Source organism: Triticum dicoccoides, chromosome 7B, assembly GCF_002162155.2.
Source record: "Triticum dicoccoides isolate Atlit2015 ecotype Zavitan chromosome 7B, WEW_v2.0, whole genome shotgun sequence".
Taxonomy (NCBI): Eukaryota; Viridiplantae; Streptophyta; class Magnoliopsida; order Poales; family Poaceae; genus Triticum; species Triticum dicoccoides.
This window is the reverse complement of record NC_041393.1, coordinates 721,091,325-721,107,367: the sequence shown is the minus strand read 5'-3', so window position 1 is coordinate 721,107,367 and position 16,043 is coordinate 721,091,325. Positions and strand designations below refer to the sequence as shown.

The window sequence follows — 16,043 nt, the reverse complement described above, 5'->3', positions numbered from 1 at the left end:
ATGCGTGCAGTAGTACCGTGAGTCCTGGTCTGGCATAGCAACATGAGCGGAAGTAGGGGCGGATGTAATTTTTTACACCCGCTCTCTGCGCGGTAGTACCGCATGCCATGCGCGGTAATACCGTGTCAGATATTTGCACTGTTTGATTTTCAGCGGAAGTAGGCACGGATGTGTTTTTATTCATCCGCGCCCTTCCCAGGCTAGTCCAATCCGGCGTTGCGGTAGTACCGCAAGGGGGAGCGGTAGTACCGCGTCAGCGGCAGTACCGCCCTCAGCCTTTGCGGTTCAGGCCTGGACTAGCTCCTGCCGTAGCAACGGTAGTACCGCGGTCCGCCGCAGTAGTACCGTGAGCCCTTGCGGTAGTACCGCTTGTCTGGGGCGGTAGTACCGCAGGTCGCGGGCTGGTTAAGTGGATAACGGTCGGATTTGTCTCTCCACTATATAAGGGGTGTCTTCTTCCTCTAGTTGACTACCTCTTCCATCCCCAAGCTCCATTGTTGCTCCAAGCTCCATTTTCGCCTGATCTCTCTCCCTAACCAATCAAACTTGTTGATTTGCTCGAGATTGGTTGAGAAGGCCCCGATCTACACTTCCGTCAAGAGAAATTTGATTTCCCCCACTAATTCCTAGCGGATCTTGTTACACTTGGGTGTTTGAGCACCCTAGACGGTTGAGGTCACCGCGGAGCCATAGTCCATTGTGGTGAAGCTTCATGGTGTCATTGGGAGCCTCCAATTAAGTTGTGGAGATTGCCCCAACCATGTTTGTAAAGGTTCGGTCGCCGCCTTCAAGGGCACCAATAGTGGAATCACGGCATCTCGCATTGTGTGAGGGCGTGAGGAAAATACGGTGGCCCTAGTGGCTTTTTGGGGAGCATTGTGCCTCCACACCGCTCCAACGAAGACGTATTTCCCCTCAAAAGGAAGGAACTTCGGTAACACATCCTCGTCTTCACCGGCTCCACTCTTGGTTATCTCATGCCTTTACTTGTGCAAATTTATTTGTGTTGTATTCCTTGCTTGCTTGTGTGCTTGTTGTTGTTGCATCATATAGGTTGTTCACCTAGTTGCATATCTAGACAACCTACTTTGATGCAAAGTTTAATTTGGTAAGAAAAGCTAAAAATTGTTAGTTGCCTATTCACCCCCCCCTCTAGTCAACTATATCGATCCTTTCAATTGGTATCAGAGCCTCGTCTCTTTATTAAGGACTTTGCCGTCCGAAGAGTATGGTTGACACCGTAGACGGTGTGGAGGAGCACTCCGGTGTGAATCCGAGCTCGTCTACGGTCGATGGGGGAACCGCGGTTTCTTGTGAGGAATTCAATGTGGCTTTGGACACATTGAAAACCTCCATGACAACTGAGGTTGAAAGCATGTTTAATAAATTCTTAGAAGGACTTAAACTATCTACCTCGCCGATGAAAGTGGGTGATCCCACTAACAAGGTGACGGATGCTAACTCCGACAAGGGGGAAGCTACTAGTGAAAAGGGTCCTTCTACTAGTGGTAAAAATGGCACCGACATCTTTGCCAATGTGGAACCTCCAATTTATGGAGGACCGATTCCCTCTACTCATTTAAATCATGCCGTCCCTCCTCCTAAGATTGTGAAAAATGAGGACTTTGATTCTTGGGTTTATCGCTTCAAGCGTCATTTAAATCATGTGAATACTAATCTTTGAAGAATCATTGAAGAAGGTTTCCATCCACATGACCGAAGCAACTTCACCCCTAGAGAAGACGTGGATAATCAATTCAATGAGAATGCTCTCTTCATCATTCAAGATGCGGTTCCACCTGAAGATCTCCCTCATCATCGACCCTTCGACATGGCCAAAGATGCATGGCATTGTGTTGTTTCCCTTTATAAGGCAAGCACAAGAATTCAACACTCCAACTATGAAGTGGTGCAAGATGAAGCCGATGAGTTTGAAATGAAAGAAGATGAAGAACCTCGTGAGCTCTTTCGGTGAGTAACCAAACTCGCGGTCTCACTCCGAGATCATGGGAGAAAGGACACGGATGACAATTGGATCAAGCGCAAGTTCCTCAAAGCAATGATGCCTTACCACAAGGCCATGTCCTCCGTCATCCGTCAAAGACCGGACTTCCACTCCTTGACCTCAAATGAAGTGTTGGATGAGTTTGTGGCAATGAGGATCTTGGACAAGACCGCCGACAACGTGGTGTTGCGTTCTCAAAGAGCAAAGAAGCCCAACCTTGCCTTAAAGGCCAAGGTTATTGTGGAAGAAGAGGAAGATGAGGAGAGCAACCCCGAAGATACAAAATATGATTATCATGAGCACATGGCTCTTGCTTCAAGGCAATTTTGGAGCAAGAAGAACACAAGGCCCAACTTCAACAAGAACAACTCAAGTGGGTTCAAGGGCAAGCAACGTGTGAGAACATGTTACAATTGTGGCAATGTGAGTCACTTTGTTGTGGATTGCCCTTACGAGAAGCGGGAAGACAATGATGGCAACCTCATCTGAAAAGACAAAGCCAAGTCCTTCCCAAACAAGAACAACTTCACCAAAAAGACTCCTACTCGAGGGTTGGTGGTTCAAGAAGAATACCATGAGGATGACGATGATGATGAAGATAGTGAAGCCATGGCCATGGCCTCCGTTGCCATTGCCACAACTCCACGGGTGTCCCTCTTTGACTCGCCCAATGAGAACATCACCGCCAAGTGTCTCATGGCTAAAGCCACCAACAAGGTAACCCCCAACATCAAAACCATCATCATTACTAATCCCTCCTTGACGGATGGCATTGATGAAAGTGAGGGGTCTAATGAGGAAGTAAATGAATTTGAGTCTTTTATGAGTAAGCTCAAGGGCAAATCCAAGAAGCACTTCGTTGCTCTCTTGGAACAACTTGGTGAAGCCAATGACATGATCGAGGCTCATGAAGAAACCATCTCTAAGATGGAAGGTCATAGTCATGACTATGCCGATGAGATATCAGATCTCTCTAATGCTCTTGAGGAAGAGCGTGGGCATCATTTGGCTCTTGAGGAGTCACACAACGATGACCATGCTAAGTTAAAGAAAGATCTTGATCACACTCTTGTTGTATCTCGTGTGCTAACTTCCGAGAAGGCTAAACTTGGCGTTGACCATGCAAGACTCAAGGAGGAGTTTGATACACTCGACAAGGCCCATAAGGTCTTGAAAGGTGCTCATGCTAGCCTCAAGGAGTCTCATGATCAACTCCAAGTGAAGCTAACCAAAGAAAAAGCCACCTTTCCTTATATGGTATTAATTGATAATGCAAATGCCACTAACCCGTGTTGTGAGCATGTGCATCTTGTGGAGGAGAATGCCAAGTTGAAGGAGCAACTTGAGAAAGGCCTTGTGACGTGCATACAAGGTGAGAAGAACCTCAATGACCTTTTGAGCAATCAAAAGGAAGTTGTGGCCAAGGAGGGAGTTGGGTTCATACCCAAGTCCAAGAACAAGAAGAAGAACGACAAGGCCAAACGACCTCCCCCTCTCAAGCAAACTTTTGTGAAGGAGGGAGAGGGTGCTCCTAAGGAGAAGAAGAACAAAGTGAAGGGTGGTAATGTCAAAAAGGGCAATGCCACCCCTACCAACAAAGCCGACGACTTTAACCCTTCTTATGTGTTGTGTCGTGCTAGTGATGGGCATGTTTATGCTAAATTTGTTGGTTCTCCTTATGAGTTCATTGAATGGTCTATTTGGGTTCCTAAGACCCTTGTTACTAACATCAAAGGACCCATTACAAAATGGGTACCTAAAACCAAGCATTGATCTCTTGTAGGTGTTTGCTTCCGGTGGGGGATCATGGTTGCTCGATAGTGGAGCAACAAATCATATAACCGGAAGCAAGGACTTGGTGGTGGACGTGCACAAGATCCCTTCTATGCCCACCAACGTTGAGTGGGGTGATGCCTCGTATTCTAAGGTATTGGGTCTTGGCAAGGTTGTCATTTCTCATGATCTAACGATCGAGAAAGTCATGCTTGTTGAGTCCCTTGCTTACAATCTACTTTCCGTTCGTCAACTTGCACTCATGGGCTTTGCCACTTTCTTTGATATTGATACCGTGGCCCTCTTGTGGAGCAAGACTCTTAAAGTAGCCTTTGTTGGGCATGTCGAGAACGGTCTTTATGTGATTAACTTTTCGGAGCGACCCACTAAGACCGCGACATGCCTAATGGCTAAAGTTGATGTGGGATGGCTTTGGCATCGCCGTTTAGCCCACGTCAATATGAGATCTTTGCAAAGTCTTCTCAAGGGGGACCATGTCCGTGGACTAACAAATGTTAGTTTTGCCAAAGATCGTGCTTGCAGTGCTTGTATCGAAGGAAAGCTTCATGAGAAGGCTCACCCTCCCACGACTATCATCTACTCGAAGAGACCCTTGGAGCTCCTTCACATGGATCTCTTTGGGCCTCCATCCTTTGATAGTCTTGGAGGTAGAAAGTATTGCTTGGTGATTGTGGATGATTATTCAAGATACACTTGGGTATACTTCTTCAAGAGGAAGAGTGAGACTCAACAAATCGTCATCGACTTTGCAAATGAAGCTCAACGCCAACATGATGCAAAGATCTTGACAATAAGGAGTGACAACGGCACCGAGTTCAAGAATTGCACCTTGGACGAGTTTCTTAGTGATGAGGGGATCAAGCATCAATATTCTGCACCATATACCCCTTAATAAAATGGTGTCGCGGAGAGGAAGAACCGGACGTTGATGGATGCGGCAAGAGCTTGTAGCAAGGCGGGACTAGTCATGACATCTTAGGTGGGGGCAATGCGGGGGGCTCGATAGGGGCAGGTAGGGTTTTTTTGTTTTTCAGCTACTGCTTGGATTAAACAGCTATGAGCAGTAGCAAGGCACGCCCATCGCAACCGAAGGAGAAGCATGGAGGTGAACAGTCGTAAGAGAAAGAAGGGAGGAGGAATATGAAGGGAAGATAGAAGGAAGGAGGAAGAGAAGGAATGGGAGAAAGAAATTGACTGATGTCATAGGCAACTTACAGATAGCCACGCCCATATAACACATATGTTATTGTATAGGACAAGTTTGTTAGTCCACTTAAACAATGAGTTTTATCTTAAGAGCTTGTACATAAACATGAATGTATGAAAACACATGGCCATGAGGGGTAGGCCGGTAGGAGAGCTTGCATGCAAAGCATCAGCCTGCAGCACATTCTTGGAAGAATAGTATTTTCAAAATTCAAAACTATATATTTTTTCTTTGAGTTTTTTTATATCTCCTAGTAGTTTTGTGCATTATAGAACAATCTATCAAGATATTTACATATAATAAGATAGAAAAGAAAAGTAAAAAAAGGCACAATATAACATATAAAATACTATATATGTGGTTTTTTCGTCATCTTTATAGAACTCACTTTTTAAAGAAGTCCAAAACTAATAATACGACAATTTTGAGGATAAAAGGCTTATACTTTAGAATTGTTATATTCATACTAGTATACATATGATTTTGTAATGTTGAATTGTAACATTACCAACATAATTATATGGTTAATAATGTTAAATATCACAGAGCAATAAATATGACATCAATGGAAAATCTCATAAATATTTTGTTACAGAGGTCAATACAAAAGTAAAAATGTTTAGTATAAATAGGTGATGAGGTTTTGTTTTGAATCGCAGTAGGTGTCCCAAATGGTACATATACCATTATTTTCGCAATCATGTATTATGATGGATTTAGGAGATTTGCATATAACAAGAACATTGCATTCTTCATATTCTGTGAATAAGGCTAAAACCGCTACATGTAGAACAAGCCAAGTAGAGGGCAGGGGCAGAGCCAGGATTTGAGCATAGGGGGGCCAAACCAAGTAGATGTAAAAAAATATTGTTCAACTTTTTTATGGAGAACAAGGTTGAGAACTTGCACATCAGTCTCATTAACAATCATTGAGAAGCTAAAGCATCGGCTTAAAGAAAAATGAATGCATCTTAATGTAGTCGTCGGCGTTTTTCTCTTCATAGTAGAACAATTTTAAGTTAAGAATTAGCTATAATGTACTATACGGTTGGCATGCGGAAATTTTGCATTAGAAATAGAAACTCGTACAAGGTAATTTGCATCACTATAGTTTTTAGGACAGATACAAGATATGAATTCTTGATAGCATCTCAAACAGGCCCTGATCTCAAACTACAGAAAGAAACAAGTAAAATCTGATGTATAATTTCAACACTGATACGAGAATTGAGAGAGATTAGTATGATTTGGATCACGACAATTTCTACCACACATACAAGATAAGAATTCTTGATAGCATCTCAACTCAGAAAACAAAACAATTAAACTCTGATGTATGATTTTGGTACTGATACGAGATGAGAATTGAGAGAAATTTGTATAGAGTGTGATTTTTTAATACCTTGTTGGCTTAAACAGTGAATTAGGTTATGCCGCCCACTCGTCGTCGTCGTGAGATTACATATTAGAGGCAGACAGGCGGCCAGGGCATACGACGACGACAACAATCTCTAATCCCATCCACGTACGCGCTAGTCTCGGACAAAGAACGCAGCTCCAGGAGGCTACCTTGTTAATCTAGTCACTAATGGGCTTTTACCATGGGCTTTTCTTTAAGTAGCGTTTAGAACTTGAGATGGGGGGGGGGGGCGAGTATACGTGTACGTGTGAATGAATCGTTGGTTGTGGGGGCCAGGCCCCTGCTCGCCCCCCTGGCCCCACACCGGTTGAGGGTCTATTTAGATGGAACTTTTTTGGACAAACAAAATCTTGGTTTGCTCGGGTACGCCCTGTTGTTTTTTAATCAAAATGCAGGCGAAGCAAGGATGTGGAAAATCGCCGCCAAAGATCTGTCTGTCAAATTGTGCATTAGCTAGGCCACCAAATATAGAAGTTGTGCACAATCTCTTTCTTATCCTGTTACTTTCTGCTCCTCTTCTCAGACGCACAACACAAGCCCCAAGTAGAGAGCTGCTTGTTCTCTCGTATTAGAAGTCTAAGAGTGATGTAACATAGCAAATAAGTATTACATCAATAAACAATCAAGGTTTATCGAACCAGTAAAAATTATCTATTGATGTCACCCGAAACTAATTGAACCAACAGTATCGTGCATGCAAGGAGAAGGGCTTTGGATCCGTAGGACCAAGGCTCGTAGTGCCAATGTTTTTGAACTGTATTCCATGCAAATTCACACTTCTAAGTCAGAGAAGGAGAATCTTAACGCGGGTGTTGATGTGTTTTCCTTTTTATGTTATGGTCTAACTATTCTCCTCCTATTTATGTTGACAATTAACAAATCATTTATACTTTTGGCTAACAGAAAATAATGGTCAACTACCTTACTAGACCAATTAGGTCCTATAATCTCTTAGAAGAACTATTCTCATACCAGTTCCAAGCGGATGGATCACTTGTAGCTGACCAAACCACTTCAAATGTTGTTGTTGATGATGATGGTGATATTGATGATAGTGCAGACATAAAGGAACTTGACAATTGATACGTCTCAAATGTATCTATAATTTTTGCTTGTTCCATGTCATTTTAATTAAGTTGGCAGACTTTTGTCACCAATTTAAATCATTTTATATTATTTTTATGGAGTAACCTATCAGTCCAGTGCTCTAGTTGTTGTTTTTGGACTTCTTTTAGGAAAACCAATTTTATCGGGCTCAAAAAAATCCAAAAAAAAAATCACCGAACATCTAAGGTCCAAAAGTTTTGGGGGAGCACCTGTCGCGTGGGACCAATGAGCCACCAATTTACCGGCTTCTGGTCCATGTGCCTTCATATACTTCCAAAACCCTTTGGGAATTTATCGCCATGATTTTTTTGCCGCCGCACACCTCTATTTCGTCAAGATCCAATCTGAAGACCGTTTCAGGTAGTCTGTCGGAGGGGGAAATATTCATGGTGGCCGTCTCCATCAATTTGAAGGCCACCATGATCGCTGGTGAGTAGTTTCATTTAGACTATGGGTCTGTAGCAGTAGTTGTTTGGTTCTCCCTCTCATGTTTCTATATACAAAGATCACGTGAGCTGTCCTACATGACCGTGATCCATCTGATGTAAGTCTTGCGGTGTATTTTGTCGGGATATGATGAATTGTCACTTTTATGATCAGATCTATCCATGAATTCTTTTGAGATCTATTTGGTTTTCTTTTTAGCATAAATCCTATTCATATATGTTCTCCTATTTATTCTTCTTTTTCTGACCAAGTTAGAGGTTTGATCTCCAAGAGGGAGTTGTGTATGACAATTGGGTTCAATCTTGCCAATAATCTACCACAGTGAAAAAACGTGAAATGGCTTGCATTGTATTGTTAACGTTAAGGATAAATATATGATTACGTAGTTGTCCTTTGAACGTAGGGGGAAGACAATATTTTCATTGACTTCATGTCACTACTGAATGCAAATACTCTATTTTACTTAATACATTGAGATGCATGTTGGATACTGGTCTTGGGGTGGAGTATTAGCTATAGATGCAATCACATTGTGTTCTAAAAATATTGGGACTTGATGCTCATATGCTAATTATGCCATGGATAATCCTACTCACAAATACTGCAATTTAATCGCTGCCCAACTGTACTTTGTTCACCACACCGGTGCAACCTTTTTGGAGAGAACCAATAGCGAACCTACGGATCCCGGTCCATATTCTTCCTATAATCTTTCAATCGCAATTTATGTCTTTTTTTACTGTCTTACCGCATTCAAATCTTCCATACGCTAATGCTTTTAATTCCTTTGAACTAGCAAGTCTAGTGAGATTGACAACCTCAGTAGTTTAGTTGGGGACACAAGGACGTTTTATTTGTGTGTGCACGTATCCAACACTCGTTGGAATCTCGTAGCTCTCATGGATTTGATAAACCTTGAGGTCACTTGAGAGAAACTGCTGATTGTTGTAAACCCTTGCACTTGGGGGCCCAACAGCTTCCTAGTCGAGAGGAAGCAACAACTATGCAATTCCAGTGGATAGCGACGAATCTGACTCTAATACAATTGGTCGACGTAGTCCTAAAGTTGATATGGATGGCAAGCCATCAAATAAGAAGCGCAAGTGTGCCACATCGTCACCTTGCAAGAATCCAAGCAAACGCAAAGCAAGAAACAAGTGCAGGATATGTGACGATGAGATGGCATCAAGTATTAAGAGACTAGCGAAATCTCTTGCAACACCTCCCGTCCCCCGTGCAACCAGTCCCACCTCCAGATCCTTATGCAGATTTGTGGAGGTCTATAAATGCCCTCCCCTTATCAACGAAGGATATGCTTGTGTTTGCAACCCATTTGTCGAGGCCAGATCTAGATGCTTTTCATTGTTACCTCCAACCATGCCAACAATGCAATGCTTGAAGTGTGGGTTCTTGCTATTTCGAGCTTCAGTCTGAGGATGCCCATTCCAGAGCCGCTCCATAAACCGCCTCTCCGTATGTCAATCATGTTTTCATCTATTTGTTTGATTATCAACTATTGTTTATGTTGTGGCATAGTTTTTTTGTTGTTCTTACCATGATGTTGTGGAATCTACTTTTCCATGCACGCGAAGGCACACGTACACCTTCGACACATCTCGCTGTAAAAAATGATCCCGCAGTTTGTCCCTGCCGTCTTGAGTATGCAGTCCATATGAACAACAGTGTAAGGCCACATTCTTGACCATGCTATGATCAGTTGTAAACAAGAAATTTTATGCAAGTGTGTGTGAGGATGGATTAAATCTTTCGGCAGACAGGAACAGGAGATTAGCGCCTATATCGTGGTACACACATCACCGGATCCGTGGCGCAATGGTAGCGCGTCTGACTCCAGATCAGAAGGTTGCGTGTTCGATTCACGTCGCGTTCAAACCCCCCAACTCTAAATCCGGTTCCTTTTTTTCCTCCGAGATTCGCACCGCGTCACTGCCATCACTCTCCTCCCCCCCCCACCCCCCCACACACACCAGCGCGGCAGCCGCCATGGATCCACCGACCAGCCCCGACGACGAGGCGGCGGCCTTCTTCCGCGCCGCGCCGCCCCTCCGCGGCCGCGACGCCGTCGCCGCCAGCCTCGCCGCCTTCGTCGCCCGCCACCGCTCACGCCCCGCCGCCGGCAAGTCGCCCCCTGCGAACCAATCCCCGAATTTATTTAGGCTCGCCTCCACGGAACTGAAAGAAAGCTCCTCTTTTGTGCGCGCTGCAGGCGCCGGAGGAGGAGGAGGGCCCCCGGCGGCGGCGGCGGGGGTGGTCTGCGTCACCTCCGGCGGCACCACGGTGCCCCTGGAGCAGCGCTGCGTGCGCTACATCGACAACTTCAGCTCCGGCCAGCGCGGGGCCGCGTCCACCGAGTACGTGCCCGCTCCCATCCCCTGCTGCCAGCCGCGTCCCTGCCTGCCGAGACTGACTGACCGACTGACGGCCGTTCGTGCGAATGCGAATGCAGGTATTTCCTCAAGGCCGGCTACGCCGTCGTCTTCGTCCATCGCCGGTGAGTCTTCCCGGCTCAGAGATTTCTCAACCAGGCTACCTCAGCTAGTCAACCAATTTTTTATCCGGATGCTTCTAGCCTTAGTTGGTTTCCACGAGCAGCAATTTTTTATTCAGTTATTATGAATGTCAACAGCGAGTCGACAGTTGAGACTCACTCTGCTCCTCTTTGCAGCGGGAGCAAGCAGCCGTACTGCAGGTTTCTTCCGGAGGACTCGTTTCTCGACCTTTTCGAGCTCGGCGAAGGATCCGAGATCCAAGGTCTGCTCTGTGGTTGCAGTCCTGAGTCATCCATTTCATGCAAACCGTACCAGATCCATCTGTGCCTCTTTCTCACTCTTGTTACAAATCCATGCTGTTTCATGTTCTTTGCTTCCTTGTCTCTGTATCCTGCTTTGCAGTAGTTTAAATAAATGACTCTGCATCCTGCTTTGGAACTTATGTGCTCATTTGAGCTACTTGTCTCAGTCCCAGAGTCTCACACTACAGTGGTCAAGACCGCGATTAGCAGTTATCGCAAGGTATGTCGATAATTTACAGACACCACTATTTATTTATTTATGCCGAATTCACTTGTGGTGCATCAGCTGCCACTCAGATTGAAGACATGTTACCATGACCACTGGCTTGTATTCTCTTGATTGCAGGCAATCGATGAAGGTCTACTTCTGAAACTTCCTTTCACTACAATTTTCGAGTACCTTCAGGTATTGCACGCCTATTTCCTACCAGCACATGCTGCTGCATATTATACTGCCCATAAAGCATTTTTGTAGGATGTTGGATCAGAGATGGTATATTATTGTCTTTTGTGGTTCCTCACGAATTCATCACAGCTTTGGTTCAGTGCCTTGCCGGGTTATACTGAGGATAATGTTGGAAGAAAACCACTCCCTCTGGTCACGAATATAAGATGTTCTAACTTGTTTCTGAATCGGATTGTGTATAGACACGTTTTAGTCTGTTTGTTCACTCATTTCAGTCCGTATGTGGCCCGTATTGAAATATCCAAAGCATCTTATATTTGTGAACAGAGGGAGTAGGATATAATATGTTTTTTTTTGCACTCGGTCTTATAAATGGAATGTAATACTTGTGGCAACTAGTCATTAATTTATTCAGTAAAAGCTTAGCTACGGGTTCATGATGCGTTCACCCTATGAATGAGATACTGATGCAATACATGTTTCTGTTTGTATTGCGAACAGTTACTGCAGCTTGTATCCACTGCTATGAATTGCTTGGAGCGCCATGGAATGTTTTATTGTGCTGCTGCAGTGTCTGACTTCTATGTTCCATGGGAGAGTATGGTAGGATCTATATCTTCATTTATTTTTTGTGTGCTCACTATTTATATTTAAACAGACCAATATGTTAGTGCATAGCGGATGATCACGGCGATAGGTTTCTATATTGCCATCATCAGTGTACTTGATTTATAAATTTGCTTTGTCATTGTGTAGAGGGCATAGCAAGGTTTAACAAGTCACTTGGTCCAATGAAAATCAGTTTGTTGAAAGGAAAACTTATTGATAAAAATGTTCAAACTGCCTTGATGCTTAATGTTTATTATCCTCTTATGCTGTCGTGTTGCCTGATACTTTAATAGATTAGCGTGCATCATGTTAGGGTTACCTGAAACACAAAAATCTTGAAATCCTCCCTCCCTCCCTCCCAAGATTCGCATTTGCAGACGGAGGGGAGTGACTGAAGTGACATGCACAAGTAGTTGCAGCCTTGCAAGCATTATTATGACACACATACTTGTGGTGGTATTGCACTAGTATCTGGAGGTTAATATTTGTTGATAGCACTCAGAGCACTGGTCTGTGAAACGTCTGCTAAGATACATAACGATTTGGCACCATTACAAGGTCTATTCCTCCTGACACAATCGTTATCGCAGGCTAAACGTAAAATTGAGTCAGCAGGTGGCCCTTTGAAACTGGTTTATCAACACAACGATTATATTTAAACAAACGAATCAGTCAGTGCCTAGCGGATGATCACGATGATAGGATTCTATATTGCCATCGTCAGTGTATGTGGTTTATAAATTTGCTTTGTTCGTTGAGTAGATGGTGTAGCAAGGTTTAATGAGTCACTTGGTCCATGAAAATCATTTTGTTGGTAGAAAAATATATGTGAGAAAAATGTTCAAACTGATTCAATGCTTAGTGTTAATTGTCCTCTTATGCTGCCATGTTGCCTGATACTTCTTTAATAGATTACGTCCATCATTCAGCATCATGTTAGGCTTACATGACAACACACAAATCTTGAAATGCTCCCTCCCACCCGAGATTCGCATCTGCAGGAGGGGAGTTACAAGTGACACACACAAGTAGTTGCAGCCTTGCAAGCATTATGGCACACATACTTGTGGTGGCGTTGCACTAGTATCTGGAGGTTGATATTTGTTGATAGCTGTCAGAGAACTGGTCCGTGGAACTTCTGCTAAGATGCATAATAGTTTGGCACCATTACAAGGTCTCAGTTGTTGTTCATCCCTGACAGAATCGTTATCGCAGGCTAAACATAAAATCCAGTCAGCAGGTGGCCCTTTGAACATGCAGCTCAGTCAAGTTCCTAAGATGCTTTTCATCCTCAGAAACCAGTGGGCTCCTTCTGCGTTTTGTGTATCCTTCAAGGTCAGGTTCTTCGTCCTGTCCCTTTCCTGCACCTTCTAAATTCTGATGTAAGCTAGTAATGGCTACCCCCTTTTCTGCTTTCAAGAAAAGTAACCGAACTCGGTACTTCCTGTAAGTGTTGCCATACTGTATGATCTAGATCCAGCGTAATGATTCTGATTGTCCGCAATGCGTACCTGCAAAACTGCAGCTCGAGACGGATCCAGACATCCTTATACAGAAGGCAGAGGCGGCTTTGAGAAAATACGGTATGAATGTGGTGGTGGCGAACGAGCTAGCGAACTACAAAGACGTGGTTGTCATGGTCACAAGCAGCGGGAAGACGACCGTGAGCAGGCGGAGCAAGGAAGACGACCTAGAAGAGCAGCTCATCGCTCTCCTGGTTAAGATGCATTCAGATCACGCTAAGCAGTCCAATCCGGAGCAAGAAACATGAGCTGGTGTGTTAATGAATAAGGAGGTGCTACAAGTTATTGCGCTCATCCTGGTTTAATTAACATACCGGTAAGCAGAGTACTCCCAATAATCCAAAATAAGTGTCACAGTTTTGAACTAAACTGCAACACTTATTTTGGATCGGAGGGGGTCGCATTTTCTCTTGAGAATCGCATGTGCGGTCATCTCCCTTATCCCTCATGTTATGCAACACCAGTTGAGATGCCTGTCTTTATCGGGCGTGGGTGGTGGTTTGGATTGGACAATTCTCACCAATTCAAACTCCAAATCTGAAATGTGTCTATTGTGAGCGATCCAAATTTGATTAACGGGAATCTAGGCTCCTTTGATCCAAATTTGATTTACAGGGATCGGCACCATTGATGGTTCAACCAATTATGTAGTGACTGTTACTGGGTAAGTTTGGGATGTGATGAAGCTCCATTTTTTGTTACATATACTACTACAGAACTAGGCTCACAAAATACAACCATGCACAGGTGTGTGAATGTGCACAGGAAGGGCATAGCAGCAGAGATCATGAATGTTCAGGGTTATGAAGCATGTTGAGTTCTATCCGAATGAATGTTCTCTTGCTTACTCAAAGTCAAAAAAGGATACCCAAGGAAACTGAAGTATTCTGCTGGGGATTTAATATCCTACGGTGCCAGCTGGAGAAAAACAACGATCGTTTCGACACACGTTGGCCCTTGTTGAACATGTTATTTACAGTTCGGACCTCAGAGAGGCTAGTTTGTCAGGTGAGGTCGCCACTTCACCTAGGTCATCAATGGTTTTGTCCAACATACGTAAAGCTCGATCATGTGCTTATGGATACCGAATAGGAACTAAAGTTCCCCCTCATAACAGTGCACGCTCTTGAATGAACTAAAGTTCCCCTTGATAACAGTGCACACTATCATCAAAATAAATTGAAAAAAAGACAGTGCACGCTCTTGAACGTATCAAGACAATTCCGGGCCTTCCATCAAAAAAGAAGAGAGACAATTTTGGGCCATGCCCTCATAATTCTTGTTTCAAATTCTATGACGATGGTCACAGTGACATAAAACATCTTATATTTATTTATAGAGGGGTACATGATACTATTGTATGATACTAGCTCCACAATGTATACTATCATAGCTTGGTATCATAGTGACCTTATTTATTGCCATGCATGTCACATAATAGTAGATCATTTAATATGATACGATATATCATATCATGATACTTAATCCTATTTCCCCCCATTTAATCATATGCCACCTCAGCAAAAATGCCTAATTGGCATGCATGTGACCAGCCTGAAACTCAACGACATGCCACCCATTCAAATTTGAGCTGGGATGGTTGCAACGGGATCCGCAAAATGCCAAGAATCTTTGTCATAGGCCTATTGTTGATGGAACGCCAATCCAGAGATAGAATTTCAAAATCTGTGCCACACGGCAATTCCTAAGTGGCCGATTGAAACATATCAACGAGATATAAAAAAGAGGAAAGACAACACCTCTCTGCAGTAATTTATGAACTCGATAAAATTGCTGAGACTCACACACTGACACTGTTTGCACAAGAGAATTATAATTAAAAACAACACATAGCAGGAGTAGGTGTTTTCAATGCACAACATCATGATATTGCACGAGTAACTTCCGCTCCCAAACATTGACTGACGTATGAAAAGAGTTGTAGGCTTACAAAGTTTCCTTGTTTTCAGACGTTGTTGTATGGTTTGGTCATCATTACTTTGTTAGCGATAGTAGTTTTAAGGTTTAGAGCATACATCTTACACATGTTTTCCACAATAAGGGATACAAAAAGAAATTTGTAACTACAAATAATATAAATCATTAGTAACTTCTAAACAATATTCTACAAGGTGTGCTATAACAAATACAAAAAAGTCTTTCCAAAGCTATATGAAACTATACTTTTTATTGACTTTTTTGTATGTCCAGTACATTTGTGCATTATGGAATAATCTAACAAGATATTTACAGATACTAAAGTAGGCATAAAAACATATAAATACACAATAAGTGGTTTTGTCATCCTATATTTGTGGTTTAGGTTAGATACAATTCAGCTCAACAAAAAATCTAAAACTAGAAATAACCCAAATTCCATGATAAAATGTTTATAATTTAGCATTGGTGTTCAACTAATATGCATCTAATTGTAACATTTAATTATAATATCACCAACGCAATTGTGTGATTAAATATTGTTAAAATAGAATATTATATAACAGTTAATGATTTCTGATAGATGTGGCATCAACAAAAAATATCATTAATATTTAGTACATTAACAATACAAAAGTATATTTATTTAGTATAAATAAGTGATAATGTTTGTATTTAATCACCCTAGGTCAACTCGATGAATATGATCCAATCATCAAGGAAAGCATGCGTTGGCTAGCACCGGAGAGAATTCACACGGAGAAATCATCCAGCC

The 16,043-nt window shown here is 42.9% G+C and overlaps 1 protein-coding gene and 1 non-coding gene across 2 annotated transcripts; both read left to right on the top strand.

The window, feature by feature from the left end:
- The first annotated feature begins 9,799 nt into the window (after positions 1–9,799).
- On the top strand, positions 9,800–9,871 carry TRNAW-CCA. Its single transcript has one exon. It is a non-coding gene; the product is annotated as a tRNA-Trp (tRNA).
- Positions 9,872–9,969: 98 nt separating this feature from the next.
- Positions 9,970–13,969, top strand: LOC119339879 (phosphopantothenate--cysteine ligase 2-like). Its single transcript, XM_037611778.1, has 8 exons — positions 9,970–10,352; positions 10,448–10,492; positions 10,667–10,752; positions 10,960–11,012; positions 11,139–11,198; positions 11,700–11,801; positions 13,023–13,142; positions 13,333–13,969. The coding sequence occupies exons 1-8, from the start codon at positions 9,985–9,987 to the stop codon at positions 13,576–13,578; spliced, it is 1,080 nt and encodes a 359-aa protein (XP_037467675.1). The 5' UTR covers positions 9,970–9,984; the 3' UTR covers positions 13,579–13,969.
- Positions 13,970–16,043: the final 2,074 nt, after the last annotated feature.

Excerpts from the sequence above, each read along its gene's own strand:
- LOC119339879 (XM_037611778.1), top strand. The coding sequence starts at position 9,985 with ATGGATCCACCGACCAGCCCCGACGACGAGGCGGCGGCCTTCTTCCGC. Across the intron at positions 10,493-10,666 it reads GTCGTCTTCGTCCATCGCCG|CGGGAGCAAGCAGCCGTACT; the intron begins GTGAGTCTTCCC and ends TCCTCTTTGCAG. Across the intron at positions 11,802-13,022 it reads ATGTTCCATGGGAGAGTATG|GCTAAACATAAAATCCAGTC; the intron begins GTAGGATCTATA and ends TCGTTATCGCAG.